The sequence below is a fragment of the Peromyscus leucopus genome, chromosome 8a (genome assembly GCF_004664715.2).
Source record: "Peromyscus leucopus breed LL Stock chromosome 8a, UCI_PerLeu_2.1, whole genome shotgun sequence".
Classification (NCBI taxonomy): domain Eukaryota; kingdom Metazoa; phylum Chordata; class Mammalia; order Rodentia; family Cricetidae; genus Peromyscus; species Peromyscus leucopus.
The window spans coordinates 14,653,673-14,675,608 of record NC_051085.1 but is presented as its reverse complement, the minus strand read 5'-3'; the positions used below and the strand labels follow the sequence as shown (position 1 = coordinate 14,675,608).

The window sequence follows — 21,936 nt, the reverse complement described above, 5'->3', positions numbered from 1 at the left end:
TTATGGCCTGGTACATAATTTCAAAGACTACATCTATCTATCTATCTATCCAGAAGTTTAGCTAGCTAGAATTTTCCTTTGTGAATCATTTAAAACGGTTTTTGGATTATGTTATTTCATGTTGTGATAAAACAGAATAAACTTAAAAAACCACGAGAAACTATGAGCCAAATTTGTGAGCTATCTTCAAAACTTAGGAAAAAAAAAAAAACTTCCCCAAGTTTTAAATCTAAAGATACCCAAGACTTAGATCTAGTCATATTGCACAAGTCGACCTCTTTGTTGAATGAAATCACATGCTCTCATCCTCTCTGACCATGTGGCATGACATCAAACTAGTTTGTCATACTTTAAAATCTCCATATCAAGAGTCAGCTAAGGTAAAGTACTTAACATCATTTTTTAAAGGTTCTAGGCTCAGTCTCTAGCAAAGAAAACAAACAAACAAAAATGCTTTATAAGGGATGGAGTTCATATGTGATCACAGTTACATGTGTAGGTTTTGTTTATTCTCCTCTTGCCCTTTCTCTGGACTTTTTTCTTGTCATAGTGGATTCACTGCCAGGGAATCCTGAACGAACTAACAAATGCTCACTGCACTGCTCCAAGCTCAAATCACTCTGCGCTCATCAAGGACCTTTTCCTTTCCCATCTGATAGACTTCCCCATCCTCCCGACTCCATGATCCCTCCAGGCGGAGACAGCATGGTGTTTCCGGTTGCCTTTAGCTCCAGAGAAGGATCTGAGGGTGCCCACATGGCTCCATGCCTGACTTCTCTGCTCATTCTCCCAGCTGTCACTCGCGAGTGACTTACTGCAGTAGAACCACTTTAAACCTGACCTTTAAAACTTCCCTTTGAAACATTCTTCACCATCCACAAAAAATCATGCCTATTATATTTAAAGGCATAGTTCGTATTTCATAATGTTTCCTGGTGATAACTATATGTATGTATGCTGATATACCTACACACACACACACACACACACACACACACACACACACACACACACTTGCAATGTATGCACTGGCAAATAGAAGTCGTGAAAGTCAAGCCTGAGAGAGGTGAACTAGACAATGTCTCTAGAGTCCACAGGCATTTTTAAAGCTCAGTATCTCCAAAGCCTGTTCTCAGAATATTCCATCAGCTCTATGTAAGTATTTTAAGTTCAGTGATGAGCTCTATCATTCCTCCAACAACTGAAAAATAAATTTAAAAAATCTGAAAAATAAATTCTTTGCTCCGCGTGGGTCCCAAACACAACTATCCATTCTCATCAATGCTAACTCCTTATCATGGGAACTGTCATTCCCTCCCTACACCAGGATCTTATAAACCTACAAAGACCTAACACTGTCCAGCTTGACCTCTGCCACCTTCTCCTCTATGTGAGCAGAGACTCTACCTAAAATACAAATTGCTGCATGAGAAAACACCAGCTAATTCTGTCTCAGGATGAAAGACCAGATCTGAACCGGGTCAAGCCACAGCGGCCAGCAGAGTTACCCACTGTACCGCCGTGAGTATGCAGTCAGCAACATTCAGACTGTGAGAGGGTACACAGGGCGAAGAGTCCCTGTTCTTCCACAAAGTGGACAGAAAATAAAGGGGTGCAGAGGAAACTGCAGAGGGAGACTTGCAAATGAGCAAAGATGAGGCAGAGTACAGCTCAGAGGCAGAAAGAATGCTTGTCCGCAAAGCCCACGGTTACGTCCCCAGCACCCACTTTCAACACACACTCACACCCCAGAAAAAGAGCAGACTGAGGCCAGATGTGGGGGCAAGCACCTGCAACGGCAGTACTTAGTGGCTAAAGCAGAAGAATCACTCCAGAAGTTCAAGATGAACCCAGAAAACAGTGAGAAGTCTCGCCCCGCCCCCCCCACAACAAAGCAAAGAATGTGTGAAAAAAACTCACCCTTGCTGAACTAGACAGAAGCAGGGTAAGATGACTATAGAAGTCTCTCTCTCTCTCTTTCTCTTTCTTTCTTTCTCTCTCTCTCTCTCTCTCATAGAAGGGTTGTGGCTGGAATCCCCAGTTTTTGGCTTGTATTGTTGCCACACACATTGTTCATTTGCTCTTTTATTTCACAGTAGAAAGGTCGCATGCACACATTGGATCACGACACCCTTCTGTTACACCCTTCAATGGCCTTGCAGTGCTCTGAAGAAAAAAGCCCAAGCTCCATCACGTGGTACAGTGTGTCTTCCAGCAGCTGCCTCCAGACTCAAAACCTCACAGCTGACCTCTCTTTCCTATAGCAAAGTTTCAGTTCCTTAAAGGCACTCACTGGGCTTTCTTGTATTGCCAGGCTGCTATGCATTGGGGCTTTTGTCTGGGACAGCCAAACACAGTTCTCTCCTTCCATCACTTGGTTGATACATATTTTTCGTTCTTGTCCCAGCGAGAAAGTCTTCCCCCAAGCTTCAGGCCTTAGCCAACCACTTCTCAGATCTTCCCGTCGTGCCTGAACATGGCCGATGATATTCTCATCTGTGTTAATGTTGTTCATTAGTTTTTCTTTTGTATTAAAACCAAAGAACCCTAGGCAAGACAGGTGCAAAACTTGTGCCTATGTTTCTGTTCAATATTTAGCAAAATGCTTAAAACTGAGCATGTTGATGATTAACTTACATGAAATAACTAAATATATGTATTACAAATGGAACTCTCTGTTGGCATTAATCTGCAAAAGGGTAGACTTAAAGCAGGGTAACAGAGAGCACAGCGTCGTGTCACACAGTTGCTATGTGACAGTTTTTCTGGAGAGAACCAACATGTCACGTCTACTCATCCCAGAAAGGGAGTCTACATCCAGGAATGATTGCACCTATTTCCAAATTGGTGAACCAGTGAGTTTTTGTTGGGGTTAACAGCAGGAGCATGGATGAAGAGTAGGGATGACTCAGAAGCAGCTGCTGCAACAGCAGAAAGCTCACCCTCACATGGGTGATGACTCCCTGGAGCTCTCTCTACAGCTCTATAGTCCCACACAGCCACAGTCCCTGGAGTTCTCCACACAGACCCACAGACCCCGGAGCTCTCCACACAGACCCACAGACCCCGGAGCTCTCCACATAGACCCACAGACCCTGGAGCTCTCCACACAGACCCACAGACCCCGGAGCTCTCCACACAGACCCACATACCCTGGAGCTCTCCACACAGACCCTGGAGCTCTCCACACAGACCCACAGTCCCTGGAACTCTCCACACAGACCCACAGACCCTGGAGCCCTCCACACAGACCCACAGACCCACAGTCCCTGGAACTCTCCACACAGACCCACAGACCCTGGAGCTCTCCACACGGACCCACAGTCTCTGGAGCTCTCCACACAGACCCACAGACCCTGGAGGTCTCCACACAGACCCACAGACCCTGGAGTCTCCACACAGACCCACAGACCCTGGAGCTCTCCACACAGACCCACAGACCCTGGAGCTCTCCACACAGACCCACAGACCCACAGACCCTGGAGCTCTCCACACAGACCCACAGACCCACAGACCCCGGAGCTCTCCACACAGATCACGACCCACAGACCCACAGACCCTGGAGCTCTCCACTCAGACCCACAGACCCACAGACCCTGAAGCTCTCTATGCAGCTCCAGTGTGAACACCGCTTTCCACAACTGAGCCTGTCAGTCTCCACCCACAGCGACTGTTGACTCTCCTCTATGCTGCCTGGTAAGAACCTCAAAACTCTTCCAAGTTTTTGTTCTCCAGTACATGTGACCTTTTTTAACCCCCTTGCAGCCCTGGAGCCTTCTGTAGAAAATGTTCCAGTTTGGTTGGTTATTGCGATTGGGAAGAACACACTTGTAGCAACAGTGTTTCATTAACGCACTGAATTCTCTAAATTACAAACATAGTATTTATCTCCAATTCATCGAACAGGAACTGACCTAGGAAAGCCAAGTAATATGCTCAAGGTCCCGGAGCTGAGACTCAAGATTAGAACACAGGCCATCAGGTTCTGCAGCCCTACGCCTTGACTGCAGTGATGTACAACTTCCTACCGTCGTCAAACAACCCTAAGCAGCCTCTTCAAAGACAAAAGGCGGCTTTAAAAGGAAAACACCAAAGATGTGCAATGGGAACACATAGATAAGATGATGGACTCCAAGGTCAAGAGTTCTGGGAAAAGAGATAATACTGGGTAGGACAATAGCTCTGCAAGGAGCAGGTAACATGAGACCCTGGGGAGAAGGAAACGATGCAATCCTGACAGTCCTACTGTTTTTAAGACCTCCCACTCAGCTTCAGCTGCTCACAAATTCCCAGCCTTGCACTCTGCTCTCCTCCTGCTCTGCCAGGCCACCCTTGTTCTCCCTCTTCTCTGAATACAGGCTGACAGACTAGACTAAAGCCTGATGACAGGTGGGTCTTCAGAGTGAAAGTGGGGACACACACACACATGCACGCACGCACGCACGCACGCACGCACGCACGAGCAGCCACAGAGTGCAAGTTGCCAAATTACATTCACAGCTGCACAGACTCAGGATTTCTGCTCTTGGCAAACCCAGTCACTCATTCATAGTAAAATCCGTTCTTCCTTCAGTGTTACTTAGTGTCTGTGACAGGTATATTATTATATTAGGTCTTCTAGGTCCTCAGTTAAGTGGACAGGCCAATGAGGAAGCCTGACACATAAAACCAAAAATTAAACTTCAGGGGAGACACCCTACAGAGCATCGGAAGGCACTGTCCCGACAGAGGCAGAGTCCAGAGGGTTCTGGAAAGAAGTTTCTTTGGGACACGCACTCATAATCCAACAACCAAATGTGTGCTCTGGTTCCTAGCACAAACCAATACGCTGAATTAAAAAAACAAAACAAAGCAAACCAAGAAACCAGCCGAGAGAACTGCAGGAGATGCAGGGCTGGAGACCCAGCGTGGAGGAAGCAGTTAATTCTAGTCATGGAGTCTGACAGGCTTGGAAGAGAAGATGTGGGTGAGTCTGGCTCCCTGGAAGTAGACAACCTTGTATTGCTCAGGTCCCAGGCGTACTTGAAGATGCCAGCGCAAGCTGTCTCAGGGGAGACAACATGTCAGTCACCGGAAACAATAAAGTCACAAAATGCTTGAAAGCCACAAGAGGACAGAGAAGCTGTTCTTTCTGGATGAACATGGTTTGTAGTGGAGGTGACAGCTCACCTTCATTCAGTCACCACAGAACTGACGTCAACAAACTGTGTTCAAAAGAGTTGAGAAGAAACAGGGGGAGAAAGGGGAAAAACAAGGGTGGGCCAGAACAGCAGAAGAGCAGAGTGGAAGGCGGTGAATTTGTGAGCAGCGGAGCTGAGTGAGGCGGTCCTAAAAACAGTAGACACCAAGATATTCACCAAGGACTTAACTGTCTGTCAGCTTCTCATAGCGTAACCAAATACCTGACAAAATCACCTCTCGAAAAGGAAATAATTAGCTCTCAGAGTTCCGGTTTGCAGCCAGTCACCGGCCCTACTGTTTTGACCTGTGGTGAGGAGAACATTATGGTCGAAACTAAATGGTAGAGTGTCATGTTCATGCCATGGCAGCTGGAAACAGACAGGGAGGAAGAGGCTAGAGCTCCAGGATAGGCTTCCAGGGCATGACCCACGTGATTCCTCAAACTGGCTAGCTCTACTTCCTAAAGTTCTCATCACTGCCCACAGTACCACTGGTGGAGGGCCTCTACCATGTGAACCTTAGGGTTAGTTCAGATCCAATCTACACCATCCACGAGCCCTGGCATCCTTGAGCAGGGGCGCCAACAGCCACCTGCCTACATGGTGACCCATGCAAGTGAGACAGACCAAGTGGACAGAAGAAACAGATAATGTCATAAAAAAGACATGTAAGCAAGGGAAGCGTTGTCTCTCTCTCCACAGCTGACTCCCCCTCCAACATGCCCTATCTCACCTAGGTACCAGCTACCCAGGCCCATCCTTCACCAGCTTCTCCGCTACCATATAAATGTCAGTGGCCCTCCGAATCACATGGATGACTGGTTAGAGGTACAGTTCTTGGGGCTACTACACAAGTCGGGAGTCAGCAGCAGGGAGAAGAGCTGGGACCTGTCTTCTGAAGGATGGCCCAAATGCTGAAAGAATCAAACACTGTTGCATCCTTTCCCATCCTTGGAATCTTAATCATTTCCGTCCTTGACTGATGTGACAGCCACTAACTAAAACAGCTTCTCTTTTCCCGATTCACCAGGCCATCCTGCACCATGCTTTCTAAATCACAGGCACATGAGGGAGACTGTGTATCTTCCTGTTGTTGAAAGGCAGCATGTGGAAAGAAAAAGAAAAGATGGATGAGAGAGCCTGTTAAGCTTAGTTAAAATGCATTCCCTTCATTGATAAAGCTTAGAACTTGAAAAGTTAAAGACCATTTTGAAGACAACTAAGAGAAAATGAAGTACCTGGCTTTCCAAGAGGTCCATTATCAAGAGAGCCAATGAACACACCTGTATCATTAGCAACAGATCCAATGAGCACACCTGTACTATTATCAAGAGTGCTCATAAGCACACCTGCACCACCATTAGCATATCCAACAAGTACACCTGTGCTATTATCAAGAGCTCCAATTAGCACACCTGTACCACCATTAGCAGATCCAAGAGCACATCTGTACATTATCAACACATCCAATGAGCACACTTGTACCATTATCAACAGATCCAATGAAGTACACCTGTACCATTACCAACAGATCCGATGAGCACATCTGCAACATTATCAAGAGATCCAATGAGCACACCTGCACCATCACCAGACTCAGCAGTTTGTACAAATATCCATTTAGCATTACTATGACTGCCCTGACAGCAACGTCACTATGTCGGAACGGAGTTCTCATCTCATCCAATGGGCAAACCGAGTGTTTAATTTTCAGTGATGTTGTGTAATCATTCTTTAAAGATCTCTGTGAAGCGTCAATGCAGATACACTCAGTACCCACCAATTAACATTATCCCTCAAGATAGGACACAAGGAATCAAAATATCAATCAACACAAGGACACAAAATCCAAATATCAGGCTTGCCAAGTTTTTGTTAGAAAATGTTTAAAGACATACTTTAAATGTTTATATATAAAGATGGCGCAGAATTTTATACACATGTTACCTGTGCTGTATATACAAAGTAAGAGACTCTACTACGAAAGGAAGGTGACTTCTTCTGGTCTGAAACACTCCTTGTAGCAATTCAGAAAGCCCACATTGCATTTAAATAGGCAACAAAGGACACTGAGGGTAATTTAACACTAAACAACAAGCAGATCCTATAAAAGAAAATGAACTTTGCATTTCTTGCCACATGATTGTGACTGCAGCTGTCATCAATTATCTTAAACGGGTGTGGAAAGAGGCATCATTGAAACAATTTTATCCCCACCTGCATGTGAAATAGATGGAGAACAGTTTAGAGCGAAAGGTAGCTGAGCAGCAAGAACTTAAATGAGCTGAGCATTCAATAGCTGAGCAGCAAGAACTTAGGTGAGCTGAGCATCCAATAGCTGAGCAGCAAGAACTTAGGTGAGCTGAGCATCCGATAGAGAGGGTGACGTCACACAAGTTCAGCTGTACGCCAAGGATGCTCAGCTCGCCTTCACCTGCCAACCTTACGGGGCTTCCTCCACAGCTGGTGGGTCCCCTCGCATCCACAGAGGCATGTGTAATGACGCTGGTCGGCAGCAACCTGCTCGTTACACGACAGTCAAGAAGGGACTTCCCAACCATCAGGGTCCTACTGCCGTAAATTAAAAAAACTAACCAATGTCAAAAAAAAAAAAAAAAAAAAAAAAAGACTCAGCGCCATCTGTGATTTTTCTCCTTCTATTTCCAAAGATCTAAACCGACACAAAATGAGAAAACTGTCGCAGAATGGAAGAAATAGGGAAGAAGGAGCGGTAGAAAGAGTGAGGGGGAAGGGCAAGAGAGAAGAAAAAGATGAATGAGAAAAAGCCAGAACTGGAGGCCGGGTTTTTGACAGCCCGGCCTTTGTTTCCACCCGACCACTGTAATGGATTCCAGGTGTCTGCCGGGCAAAGCTCCCTGCCTTTCTCACTGGCAGGTCATGAGAGGAAAACCTGATCTTTTCACTCACAGCGCTGTGGCTCCATGTGTTGGGGCCCAGCTACCTCCTCCTCCCCTTTGGATTCTCAATCTTAGTTTGCAGTTCAGAAAAGCAAAAGGCCAGAGCAGCAGCTGGAAGGAATTCCATTTGAACCCTGCAGGCAGGGGCTGAGACAGGCCCCACAGTTCAGCTTGGTTCGTTTCAGTGTGACAGAGATTTCTCTCTCTTTTTTTCCCCATCTATTTTGCTGCTTTACATTATTTTACAAATACATCCTAGGATGTCAGAAGTTTGCCATCCATAAGTAAGGATTTAATAATCTGCTGTAGAAAAAAAAAAAAAAGTACAATTACTTCTCTGTCCAAAAGTTCAACTTTTGTTTTCTCTCTCACCAGCTCTCTCTCCCGATCCCTGTAGCCAACTGGCTCCAACACAAGAGTGAAGTCATTTCTTCCCTCTGTGATTTATTTTCTGTCTCATGATAAGGAAGAAAAATACTATAAGGCAAGAGAGAGTGATTCACAACAAATACTTCTCGAAACACAACTCCAGAGCGCCAGAGTAGTTAAAACAGAGTACTGGGCACCCAAGACTTGACCGGCCTGCTTCTCCACATTCTCTTCCTGTATAACAAAAATAATACATTCCTAGTAAAGCCACGTGCCGAGGACATCGTCTTAAGAAGAGCTCTCTGTGCATCGCCTTCTTCCCTCTTCAGAACTATGGTGGACGCAAAGACTCTCCATTCTCAGGTGAAAAAGCATGTTTACAGCAGCTATGAAACCTGCCAGAGGACACGTGGCTAATTTACAAATGGCAGAGCCAGGACTCAAGACACAGATCTCCTCCAAGAATGTGTCAGGTCCGTTTTCCCTGGGTTTACAATTGAAGAGGAAAGTCCCCCAAACCTGCTACTGGAAAATGTGCACTGGATGCTTCCCCATTATCAACTTGCGCTTGAGTTAATCTCCTCTGTGAAACAATCATATCTTAAATCTCGTTTCTTTTTTTTTTTTTTGTTTGTTTATCTTTTTGTTGTTGTTGTTATTTTTTGTTTTTCGAGACAGGGTTTCTCTGTGTAGCTTTGCACCTTTCCTGGAACTCATGCTGTAACCCAGGCTGGCCTCGAACTCACAGAGATCCACCTGCCTCGGCCTCTCAAGTGCTAGAATTAAAGGCGTGTGCCATCATCGTCCGGCTTAAATCTCTTTTCAATGCATCCATCTCCGTGTATGATTAAGAGGAACATGGCAAACTTACACTTTTCTGAAGTAACTAGAACATGGCAGGCTCCAATAACTGAGTGAGCCTTTTGTCTTATTTGCATTAAGTTCTAGATCACCAAATACCTAGAACTGAGCAGATCAAGCTCAGAGCAATCCATCTACCAAAAGCTTGGATGAGATACATAATATGAAGGGATACTGCCTGACAGATGCTGTCCTTTCATTTTCTAATGTAAGCAAAAGCCTACTAAAAAATTCAGCTAACTTAGGGGGAAAAACATGGCTGGCTAAATCATGCATCTACTCCATACCTGCTTCTTCCTCCCTGCAGCTTTTAATGAAATTTGCTCAGGGCAGCCTCCATTAAGGGGATCCAGGCAGACACCAAACAGCTTGTGAGAATCAGTTCTCTCCTTACACCATGTGGGGTTCAGAGTTCAGGTCATCAGAGTTGGTAGAAGAACATTTACCTCTGAGCCATCTCAAAAACTCGAGATAATATAGTTTAATTAACTGAGTTTGTGAAGTAAGCTACACACAACCTTAGCATTAACAAAAACAAGAAGACAGGAGAGACTTCCTAGAAAGGATGTGGTTACCTGCACACAGGCAGATAAAACACACAAGCAAGCAAGCACATCTTCCCGTGATGCCCGGTTGTTTAGAGATCCATAGGATTATACACATTTCTCAGACAATCTTTCCGATTCCGTCTCTACTGCATAGTGTATTAGGTTAAAAAAAAAAAAAAAAAAAAAAAAAAAAAAAAAAAAAAAAACAGTTATGTAACATCTACAATTTCACTTTTCTTTCACAGTGGCTGAAATTCTGGTTTTTTGGGGGGTTTTTGGGTGTTTTGTTTTGTTTTGTTTGAGGGAAGGTTTCTCTGTGTAGCCTGGACTGCCCTGGAACTTGCTCTGTAGACCAAATTGGCATCAGACTCGAGATCTGCCTGAACCTGCCTTCAGAGTACTAGGATTAAAGGTGTGTGCCACCATGGCTGAAATTCTTAAGTTACTCTATGGATGTGAACCTTGAAATCTCTTTATTTACTAACATTCATTGGATTCAATAAATGTGATGGTTCATGTTGTCAACTTAACAGGATCAGGGAGCTGAGCCTCTGGACCTGTTGTGAGGGATTCTCTTGATTAGGTCACCTGACATGGGAAGACCTACTCTTAAAAGTAGTGGCACCTTTCTGGACGTAGGTCTGAGACTGCATACAAAAGAAAGGCTAGCTGACCATGGGAACCCATCATTTCTGGACGCACCGTGACATGACCAGACACTGTTTTCCTGACTTCCTCATCATGATGGCCTGCACCCGCAAACTCTGAGTCAACGTGAACCCTTCCTTCAAGCTGCTGCCTGTCTGTGTTTCATCACAGCAAAGAGAAGAGTAATACAGCTTTAACACCAAACAGAAGACGCGCCATTTTTACTCTCTCCCAACCTGCCTTCATGGCCCTACCACCAGATTCCTCCACACAGAGAGCATCCTGGAGGGCAAATGCTACAAGCTTTAAAGGACATTGTCAAAGACAAATTCTATGAGTGTTATAGAAATTTGAGTAAGAGTGATTAAAAAAAAAAAAAATCTCTGAACAAAAAAAAAATGTCCTTCTTAAAAACCCACAAATGACTATTAGAAACCAATCAGGGTCTGTGTCCTAGGTAAAAATAGCAGAGGCCATAATTAGCACCAACTGCTATTATTCTTCATTGAAGCCTTACTACATGGCAAGAACTTTCAGAGTACCATGTACTAGGTTATCTCACTTAGTCCTACTAAAAATGACGCTGGGTGGTAGACACTCTGCTGCTTTGCTATCATACCCTGGGATGCTAAGGCTCAAACTGAGAAATTCATCTGAAGGGACACGGAGTTCAGGATGCCGGCGGATCGACACTGGAGTCAGCCCCTTTGCACTGCTGTTGGAGTAAGTCAGGAATGACAACCTTTCCTGTGCTGTCTTCCGGCTCAGCTCTGAGCAGAAGCACCACTGTGAGACTCCTCATCCCAGGTACCAATGATACAACTGCCGGGCCATTTCTTCAACCCCGAATCCACATCACTAGCACAGTAGATGCTCAAAAGGTTAGTTGATTAGGTGAAAAACACAATTTAGTTTTTAAAAGAGTAGAAACGTTCTTCAAGGAAAATCGCTAATCCATTCCATATACAAAGCCATTGTAGGGATGGTTCTTTTAATTCTATGGTATTTATTATTGTTTTATAAATACAGCTAGTCCTTTTTTTCCTGAAATGGTTATGTGCACACTATATCCTAAGACAAGGACAACATTCACAGTATACTGTTTGTATATAATGAAGAATAGGATTAAACTGAGCAATTTAAGCACAGGTAACTAGAAAATAAAAATATTTAGTCATGTTTTAAGTTGCATAAAATGATTATGATCAACCACATACCTAAACGAATTTGAATGTGGCTATTTATAAGTAGCTAACATTTCTGTCAGAGCGCTAAAAACCACAACAGAAAAGGTTCAATTATCGAAAACGAAAACCCAGATATCAAGGGTCACTTTCAATTTCTAACCACACCTTAGCCTGATCAAAAGAGTCCCGCTAAGTTCAATGCAGCATACTAGGTGACTGACTGGCTTCTGGCCACTGAACAACCCACCTCCACCGATTGGCAAATCTGTGCACAGTTAGACAGGCACCCCCTTCCCACCTCCACCAACTGGTAAATCTGTACTTGTTGAGACGATGTGACTGTTAAAATTTGTACTTGAAATTATTTATATCCCTTCTTTTATCAGAGAAGGTATTTAATCCTAGTGATGGCGTTCACTCATTAAATACATACACCAGATGTGTATACTAATGAAATTATACTGGTCTTATACAATTTTTACTAACATTGTTATATTCGTGCTTTAAAAATCCCAATATGAGCCGGGCAGTGGTGGCGCACGCCTTTAATCCCAGCACTCGGGAGGCAGAGCCAGGCGGATTTCTGTGAGTTCGAGGCCAGCCTAGGCTACCAAGCGAGTTCCAGGAAAGGTGCAAAGCTACACAGAGAAACCCTGTCTCGAAAAACAAAACAAACAAACAAAAAAATCCCAATACGAAGGCATTTTTTAATCTTAGTCTTTTGTGTGATGAGACAGGTTTTTTTGCAGCAACTGTTATGTTGTAGAATATTACTTTAAGGTGTGTTACTTTTGTTCATGCTCTGGAACATCTGTTTAATGATGCAAAGATGTGTTTAATATCTGACAGTGTTTAATATCAACTAGCTGACAGGAAGTGGTAGGGAGGAGCCAGGTGGAGAAGGGTTTTTAAGGAGGGGCGAGGAGAAGCATGAGAGCCTTTTTTGGAGGACGTGAGCAAGGAGAGAGGTGAGCTGCTTGCTATTCAGCCTCTTGGAGGAGCAGAATTCCACCTTAACCTTTGAATCTTGAGTTCTTTAGAGAGACAAAGGTTTCCTAGCTTTGCAAGAGTTGGTGCCTGAGGAAACAGATTTCCCTCCTGCTAAGGCCCCTGCAGCCAAACCACTGCTGGTGGCAGCAGAGTTGAAGTTGCTGGTTTGAACCTCCGTAGCTTAAAAGGCAGCAACCATTAAATAAAAACAAACAAACAAACAAACAAACAAAGCAAAACACTTTCTCTGGGACACTTCATGAGCACCATCATCTAGCAAAACCCACTTACCTATGTAAAACAAAAGGCTATAAAAGAGCAAATATGGGCAAAAAGAGGGTTTTTTTCCTACCTAGTATAATACTAAGTTACTGTAACATTGGATGTCATCTTGCTGCTCAAATACTAAGAATGTTTTCATACATATTTCGTTTTCTTTCTTGGTGTCAGAACTAGAATGCTGTCTGATGAGCATGAGTCTAGCTCAGAAAACACGATACACACAGCTAAGCTGCATGTTTGGGACAACATTTTCAGCCTAAAATATCATAAACTTCAGAATAACCACCTGTGTTTAACTAGAATCTTACAAATCCAGCTCTGATGATGTTTGAAGGCCAGTTCTTCCATAATTCTGTCCGTTAGGGGCCGTCCGACAGTTATCGGAGGGCTGCAAATCACTACTCTTGACCTTTGGCACACTGAGATGTGCTTCATGGAAGATGTACTCACCCACAGAACTGCTACAGATGTCCCTACGCATGTAAAACTAGTCCTCTCCAGGCCAACGACAGGGGGCAACTCACATAGTCTTAGGACCACGTTTCATACAATTTGTAAGCATTTTTAGCCACCGAGCTGTGAATGTGTATTAAGCTAGAGTTTAGAGAAAAATACTTACAAAATACTGAGTTTAGTCAGTTCAAGCCTTATCTTTGAAAAAGCAGACAGATAGGAACATGAATTATAAACAAATTTAAGCCGACCAAAAGGAGACGGGAAGTTTGCTCTTGAATCTTAAACTCCTGAAAAGTAAACTACTGAGATAATCAGAATTCTTCACACATGTGTACTGTAGCATGAGTTTTCACACAGGGCTGGACCCTCTGCTGCTTATTAAACAGAATCTTGTTTATAAATTGCCAGTCAATCCCATCACAATGACTTTTATCTCCTTCGTATCACAAAGTGCATATAAATGCTAATTGGCTGAAATGCCTTATAGGCAAAAACAGGTCAGTCAGTTTGGCAAAAAGGGTGTCAATCAAAGCCTAACACCAACCAATAAGAAACAGTCATGTATCATGTAATGGTGTTCCGCTCCAAGAAAGAACACATGCAGGATTACAACCAAGTTGAAAAGTCCTAGTGCTTAGTGTCACTGTAGCCACCCTACCAACAGTACAATGCTCACATGGTCACGGGGGTACTGGTGTCCACTACCAATCATATAAGGTTAGCACACATAACTGTCTATAGGACACAGCATCTGATAAGCAACTAGGTTATTGATTTGTGGGTTTATGCACTACACTTCATTGTTATTTTAGAGCATACTTCTTACACTTATACAAAATTAACCACAGACATGCATGCTGTCTTGTGCAGATAACAGCCTCCTATATGCCCTGTTTAACACATGTCTTATGCTTGATTTCATTTTACACTGTTTGCTCATCCTGGTCCTAGGAGCAATAGGCTACATCCTATATAAATGACACCTAGGTATGTGTAAATATATTCCATGATAGTCACACAAGGACAAAAATCACTTACTAATGCATTCCTCAGAATGTGACTCAATCCACAACTGTAAATATATGTTAAACAATGCAGAAAGAACCCTCAGTCACTAACATGATGCTGTTTGCTCAATTCTACAATTTTCCCCACTTTGGTGAAGCAGCCTCTCAATATGCTCCTTCTAAGTTGAAACATATCAGGTCTTTTAAAACTGTTAGATGAGAGGACCCAGCAGATGCCATAACAGGCTGCTTGGTCTTCTCTCAGAGATCAGGACTCAATTTCAGTTTCCTGAGACTGAATACGCAGTTTCTAACAGAGCCACAAACAAAGGGCAATTAATCACTCGTACCCCTGATAACAGGGACAAGGGAGACAGGACACACCAAGCCTGGGCCACTGAGCCGGCCCCCACAGTCAGTATTTGCTAGGCCAGCCAGCTTCCACAGCAGCTCAAGGACAAAGCCTGGGACTTGTCCAGGCCTGCCACAAAATGGAAAACGGTAGCCCTGACCAGCCCAGACTAGCCTTGGCCAATTAAAATGTAATAATGCGATTGCCACTTGCTTAAGCCAATCATATCTAAAGTGACCTAACTGCCTTAGGATCTCCCCTTAACTGTGCTTAAAAGGAGCCTACACATCCTTCTCGGGGTCTTCACCATCTTGCCTTTATTTGGGATGGCAGGCCCCAACATGCTGGAAACTTTCTCGAAATAATAAACTCTTACTGATTGCATCCATGGATGGTGGTCTTTTGTGGGACTTCTCCATGACCCTAACATTAGACTTTTTCTTTCCTTCTTCCTTCCTTCCTTTCTTTCTTTCTTTTTTTCCTTTTCTTCTTTCTTTTTTCTAAATCAAGACAGGAGCTTAAGTATCAAAAGGCTAGCCTCTCACACACTATGCAGCTGAAGATGACCTTGAACTACCCACCTCTCCCTCTCCCTCTCCCTCTCCCTCTCCCTCTCCCTCTCCCTCTCTCTCTCTTGTGTTGGATTAAGACCATGTAATACCACCCCTGGCTTATCTGGTGGTAGGACCAACCCCAGGGCTTCATATACATGCATGCTAGTCAATCATCCTACCAACTGAGCCAGATCTCTAGCCCGTGGATCATTTCTTTAAGTGACAAGGTTAATACAGTAAGAAGGAAAAGACAAAAATCTACCAACTAGGCTGCGCTGCCATCCTTTCCATGTAGTCTTTGGCCATGTCTCGGGCTTCAATGTTCTCAGGATACAGCACACAGAACATTGCCAAGGCACCCAGGTTGTTGCCATAGATCTCATTCCAGCGGGCACTGTAGTCCTTGTGATCCCAGGGAGGGAGGTACTCCAGGGGGTTAGACAGCATGGTGTGCACTGCCTCCGTGAGCCGAGCGGCGATGTGCTCGTGGGAGCTGGCAGCCCTGAGCTGGAGCTCTGCCACCTCTGTCCTGGAGAAGTACAACATCGGGTGGCTGTCATAGTTGGCATTCGTGAAGGGAATCATGACTTCTGGGTTCTCGTCGGTCATGTAGGCTGACACGAGGCCAAGCAAACATATGAAAAACACACTGGGAGCACCCCGTGTGTGAGTCCTCATCGTGGCATCGGATCTCCAGATCCCCAAGGCAGCCAAACCATCTTCGAACGATCCTGCAAGGGGCACAGAAGAGAGTGCATGTCAGTCACGCCTGGTGGAAGCACACAGTAGGCATCACTGTCCTGTGAGGGCTCAACATTGAAAAGGCAAGCTTGTGCATTTCTTCATAGGCAGCAGAAAGTTGTATTAGGGAGAAACCTGCTAAAACCAAGTAAGGTATGATTTTATAGACCTAAACACACTCTAGGGATCATCACAAAAACACAACCTTGGACTTATGGAGAAGGGAAAAAATATGATGTTTTTCTCATAAATTATCAGGCAGAAAAGTTGAGATTTTTATGGCATTTTAGACATTAATACATAAACCACAATAACCAAAAGCCTGTGGTAAACTGTCTGTCTTCTGGGAATCTGAGAAGGCATTATGAGAAATGGAGAAAATCCTGCATTTCTTAATCCAGCCTCCTTCACCACAATGATGTCCCTCTTCCTTACATTTTGCACTGTGAATCAAACATTTGGATTAGTATATCTGTGGGAGTCTATGCAGACAACACAGTGTGAGTAAGGTTAACTATCCTCTTTGTGGGAACAGAAGGTGGGCTAGAGAAGACAGAAGAATCTGCCAAGCTCCCTGGACTGACATCAGCTCTCCAGGAAGTCCAGACTCAGGGCTCTGGGACTGGGAAGTTGACATGCCTTCATTTGGAAAAGAAAATCCCAGTATGGAAAGATGGGATGACTAGTGGATGTGCTTTCCCCTTGTGACTTGAAACCTCTGTGTGCTTTTTTGATTTGCATAAAGGACTTTGTTGTCATTCAGTAAGTTAGACATTTAAAGCAGGCTCACATTATCTTATCTAGTTGTTTTCCTTTATAGTTCTTTTTTCAGTGGTATATTCTGTATTGGCTAAAAGAACAACCTTCAAACAGAAGCGCGCGCGCGCACACACACACACACACACACACACACACACACACACACACACACACACACAGAGCGTTGTCCATGTCCCACATCTGGGATAAAGCAGGCATAAAATCCCTCAGAGAAAAGTCAGGGAATTCCTAAAATTCTTATGAGGGGAAAGGTTATAGAAAGCAGACCAGGAAAAAAAAAATGTTTTATGTAAATAATGAACAGTGGTTTTCAATTATTAAAGGGAAAAGCTGATGGTGAAACCAAGTGATTTTTCCAAGGAAAAATGGCCTCATCCCAGACAAATGAGAGAAAAATAAAAATATGACACCAAATTCAATCCACATTCTCAACTTGCTCCATCTCCCAAGGAGCAGAGCGTGGCATCGCTGTGGCTACTCTTACTCTGGTGGGTTTTATTCTTCAATGTCCTTTGATTATAAACACATATATGAGAAAACGTAATGGCAGTGGTTTGGGGACACATTGTAGGTTCAAGACCAGAATTTCTGATGAATAAAAAATGTGAACACAGTCATACTAAATCAGATAATATAAAAGAGAAATAACTCCGGGACTCCGCCAGTATTATGTCTAGCACCCAACGCTTCAAGGCAGCTGGCTAGATCCTTCAAGGTCAGACTCAGCCAAAGGAAATAGTCTTCTGTGGTTACACAGAGGAGGGTGTGGTCTCTGGCAACCCCGAAGCGGCTGGTGTGAAAGAACGCTCAGTCCCCCGAGGGGATTGCCTTTTGCTTCTCTCAAGAGAAAAATACTGCTCGCCTTTCTCCGAAAAGCGTGTATGGGTATGAACCTTCAAAGTCCAAGACGTGACTCTGTCATCAGTGCAATTAGCGCCGCCGGGAAGCAGGCACCCGGGGTGAGGACAGGTTGGAAGTTCTTTTTTAATTGGCCCCACATGCACACAATTCCAGTCCTCTCCAGTTTTACATGTGGTGGTTGGTACGGCAGGGATAGGGTGACTCAGGCTACTGGGGAGAGGTTAAGAAGACAATGTGGAGACCAGAATTTTTCCATCTCAAGCTTTTGGACGAACTTTCTCCCAAATGACAAAGCCTGGTAGGCTTTATTTGCTCTTCCCTCTCCCCTGCTGCGTACCACATCCCACCTTCCTACCCAGCCAGCTCGCTGAGATAGTAGAGGCTAGTCTAGAGTCCTGAAAGGCTGTGGGGTGGACATGCCCAACTTGACCAAAGTCATCCTGTGACCCCCCCGGCTACTTCTGCCATGATGCCTCCAGTTACTCGGGACTCGCCTGCATACGATGCCTAAAGAACAAAAGGGTTTCCTGAAATAGAGAGCCCAATCAAGGCTGCCATCTCTTTCTGCCAACTATTTTGGAAGGTTCCTCAGCTACTGCTTCATGAGAGGGCGTGAGAGCAGAAAGGCTGGGATTTGCCACACGTTAAAACCTGCTGGAAAAATCGCTCAGGCCAATGCAGAACCCACAAGACATTCTGTAGAAAACGCATGAAGAGAGATGGGCTGAGGAGCAAGGGCCCGGCATTTACCAGCCACAAATTACACGCTGCCTTCCTCATGTCTCAGTCAATGGGCCAGGTTCCCACCATCCTCCAGCTAGCAAGACCTTCCTTTACCTACCCACAGTTACTCCTGGGCCTGGCACAAGTGAACACACTAGCCGGGTTCAGCTATCTACACATCAAGCCTTCCAGACGGTGGCAGGAACGTCCTCTGCATGCGTCGTAGAGCTCAGCACTGAATCTGGCGCCTGATGTTCACAGATGCCACCTTGGAACTAAATTCCAGCTTGAGCGTTGGTAAAGTCTCACCACTCAAATGAGCAAGAAGCAATCCTGTTCTTCCTTATGTGATGCCGCGGCAAGTTTAAGACTTTCCAGAAAAAAAGAAAAAAAAAGAAAAATCTCTGCCAGTAAAGTAATAGAAAACACCCAGAAGGTCTAGAAACTTCAGTAACCTAAATGTGATGTTTTAAAATGAAATAGAAGTCTACCTCAAACTTGCTTTAACCTACAGAGACACCTGGTTCCCATTCATTAATTGTAAATGTCTAGCAAATTCTACCCGACAAAATTCCATTTCCAGCCTTTGGCTTTTTTCCATCAGTACCCCACCCTAGCCACCCTGAGTGAACACTTTAAAAGACAGGCACGTTTTTTTCCAAGATAATTTAAAGTGGGCCCAAAGCAGGCATGTTGTAGAGTAATTTCATGTACTTATCTCGGTATACATTAGGAAAAGCTGTAACTACCATAGCACATCTGGGATATATATTCAAGTCTCAAAGTTTAAAAAAGCAAACAGAAAAACCAAGATGAACACAGCAAAGATGTCGACTGTGGTATCTGTAATTGTGGTACCTTCATGAGCAGTTTGGGAGACACTGAGAATATGCTCAGAGAGACAGACAGGGGCTTATGAAAGGTTAAGGCGTTCAGAAACTTCAACGCTCCTTTCCCCAACCCCTCCCCCATCCTCCAAAGCACAGAAACCAGTCCGACTTGGAGACTTCTAGAGATGATCTCAAGAAATCCCTAGCTCAGCTCACTGTTGGGAAGACAGCAGAGCTCTGCCAGCTCACTGCAGTCTCTGCTCTAGTTCAAGAACACATGACCAGACACACTTAGCAACTCAGCCTGTTAATACAGTGCTTACCCAGAATTCCAGCCTCAGGGTGTTTCTGAAGGATCCTAGGAGCCTCATTTCTCCTGATTCTCTTTCTTCTTTTCCATGGAATACAGTAACTTGCAGAATTCAGCTTTCTTTCCCATTCTCTTGTTCCCACAGAACACACACCACTAAAACATTCCTATGCCTTTGCCCAATCAGTAGATACAGTGTAGTAATTTAAGAAGCACTGTTGCTACAAGAGACTTCTGATAGGACTGAGATGCCAGCCACCAGCTGCCACCCCGTTCAGTACATACCCAAGCCAAGCCAGTTATAATTATCTTAAGTAGATCTTCACAACGCCACACAGCCCCAAATTATTCTGCTTAATTCCACTTCCAATAATGCACCACAGCTGTTATGACTGCTAATCCAGAAACTGTGGTTCTGGGATCTAAATGCCTTTCACATATCGGATCTGTAACATTACAATAACAATGTGGCAAAGAAGCATTGTTTGCCCCGACACTAAATCCATTCCAGAAGCAGAACTAGAATTTAAATCCTAAACCAAGGTTGTTTTTCTTAAACCAAACAGATTTTTTTTTAAGCATTTTAAATTGAAGTTTCACTTTTGCTAACTGTACATAAAGCACAGAAGGAATGTCTGGAAGAACTAAGAACCAAAGCAGTGTGGGACTGGGACCATGTATAGAATGAAGCATACGGTACCCCAAAAGGCCTTCCAGCTCCTCGTGCTTTGGAAAATGCGGAGCCTAGCAGACAGAACAGAAAAAATGGCCCGGAAGAACGTAAGACATGGCCCAAATGGAGACGGATGAAAAACCCTCTTAGGTGCCAAATCTTAGGAGCACAACATAATGACTAACTGCAGAGTGCAGACTTGCCTAGACACCAATGCTGTCTGCTGGTTTTGATCAGCTGACTTTCATTCTCAAAGCCTCCATTCTTTCCTTTACAGGATGCTACCTATTTCATGGAAGTGATTAAATGTAAGTGATGTACTAAGACTAGAACCTGACCTGGAGGGAGAGAGCTCGATAAATACGTATTTTTAATAAAAGATGAAAAGTCTCACTCATTTAAGACGATATTAACCTATCAACAAGATATAGGAAAGAAATTACATCTTCATATTTCACAGGCCAAAAAAAAAAAAAAAAAAAAAAACGAGAATCAAAGTTGCCTGACTCAGTCAATACTGCATGCATCTCAGCTGGTAATTCTGGGGAATGAGATATTATCTAAATGTTTTTAATCAACCCCCACATTTGTCTTTAAGTAAATGAATGTGCTGACCTTCTGGACTTTATCTAGCACATTAGGAAATGCTTCCGGCTTCGTAGAAAATGGACAAGAAGTAGAATGGTAAGATACTTGCCTAGCAAGTAGAATTAAACAGAACAAAAACAGGAAGGGCCTAGGGTCTGGGCCACCTTGACCAGTCAAGATCTCTATCTTTACTGCACTTGGAAGGAGGCTACACTGCCAGCGCCTGTCACAGATGCCTTCCTGGTCATCAGGAAAATATTTTAAAACTAAAAGGAGCAACATGGACATTCCCCTCACAGCGCCCGCTACTCCTCAAAGCTCTGCTTTGCCCAAATAATGGGGTGGGTCCAAAAACTAGCTTATGACTGAAACACTTCAAGGCATCCCACGCTGCTCTGTCCATTTCTACAGGAGACAGAAACTAGCCAGACCACTGGTCTGAAGGTCTTGACTGTTACGTCCTCTTCCCTAGAAACGGTGAGCACTGAGGAGTTCAGCGCCGAGCCCTGTCGTGATCACATTACCATCTGCTCCAAGTTCCTCCGTTGAGACATCTCCGGTAAGCTTCTAGGCCAACCATGATGGACCAGACAGAGACCCCCTAGCACATGCCAAGCAGAGATGCACATTCTTCTGCCTCCCATTTTGGGTGTGGATCCTTGGAGAAACTTCCTTCCATGTGCCTGGGGGTGGGGGGTGGGGGTGGGGACACATCTTGCTATCATCTCTTGTATACTTCTTTATGCTTATTTTAATTTTAATTAAGGGAATGTACATACTTTCAAAGTTATTACTTTTTTAAATTTCAGCCTTAATAAATGGATAATTGAAATAATTTCTGAAAAAAAAATCCTCAGCATCAAATAAACCCTTAAATGTCTTGTAAATTTTTGTAGTGAAATAAATCTACTCTTCCTCTTAACTATGTCAAATCCTAAGCAAACATGGTTTGGGTACTATATAATCATTCCTGCAATTATACTCCCCAGTGTGTGAAGCCCCCAGAGCCAAATAGAAAAAGAAAAACCATGAGCTCTTAGTCAGACTTGAAAGCTCCTTTCATGGAGCAGACTTACTA

The 21,936-nt window shown here is 44.0% G+C and overlaps 1 protein-coding gene across 4 annotated transcripts in view; it reads right to left on the bottom strand.

Moving 5' to 3' along the window:
• The window catches only part of Dse (dermatan sulfate epimerase), a 58,791-nt gene that overhangs the window by 18,750 nt on the left and 18,105 nt on the right, over positions 1 to 21,936 (bottom strand). For 2 of the 4 annotated variants that reach the window (XM_037200511.1, XM_028874811.2), the window contains exon 2: positions 15,615 to 16,083. In XM_037200511.1, coding sequence (XP_037056406.1) covers positions 15,615 to 16,030 — 416 coding nt within the window. In that variant the 5' untranslated portion in view covers positions 16,031 to 16,083. Of the gene's footprint in view, positions 1 to 15,614; positions 16,084 to 18,575; positions 18,828 to 21,936 lie in introns of those variants that run through there. The other 2 variants (XM_028874812.2, XM_028874813.2) reach the window with 2 other exon arrangements.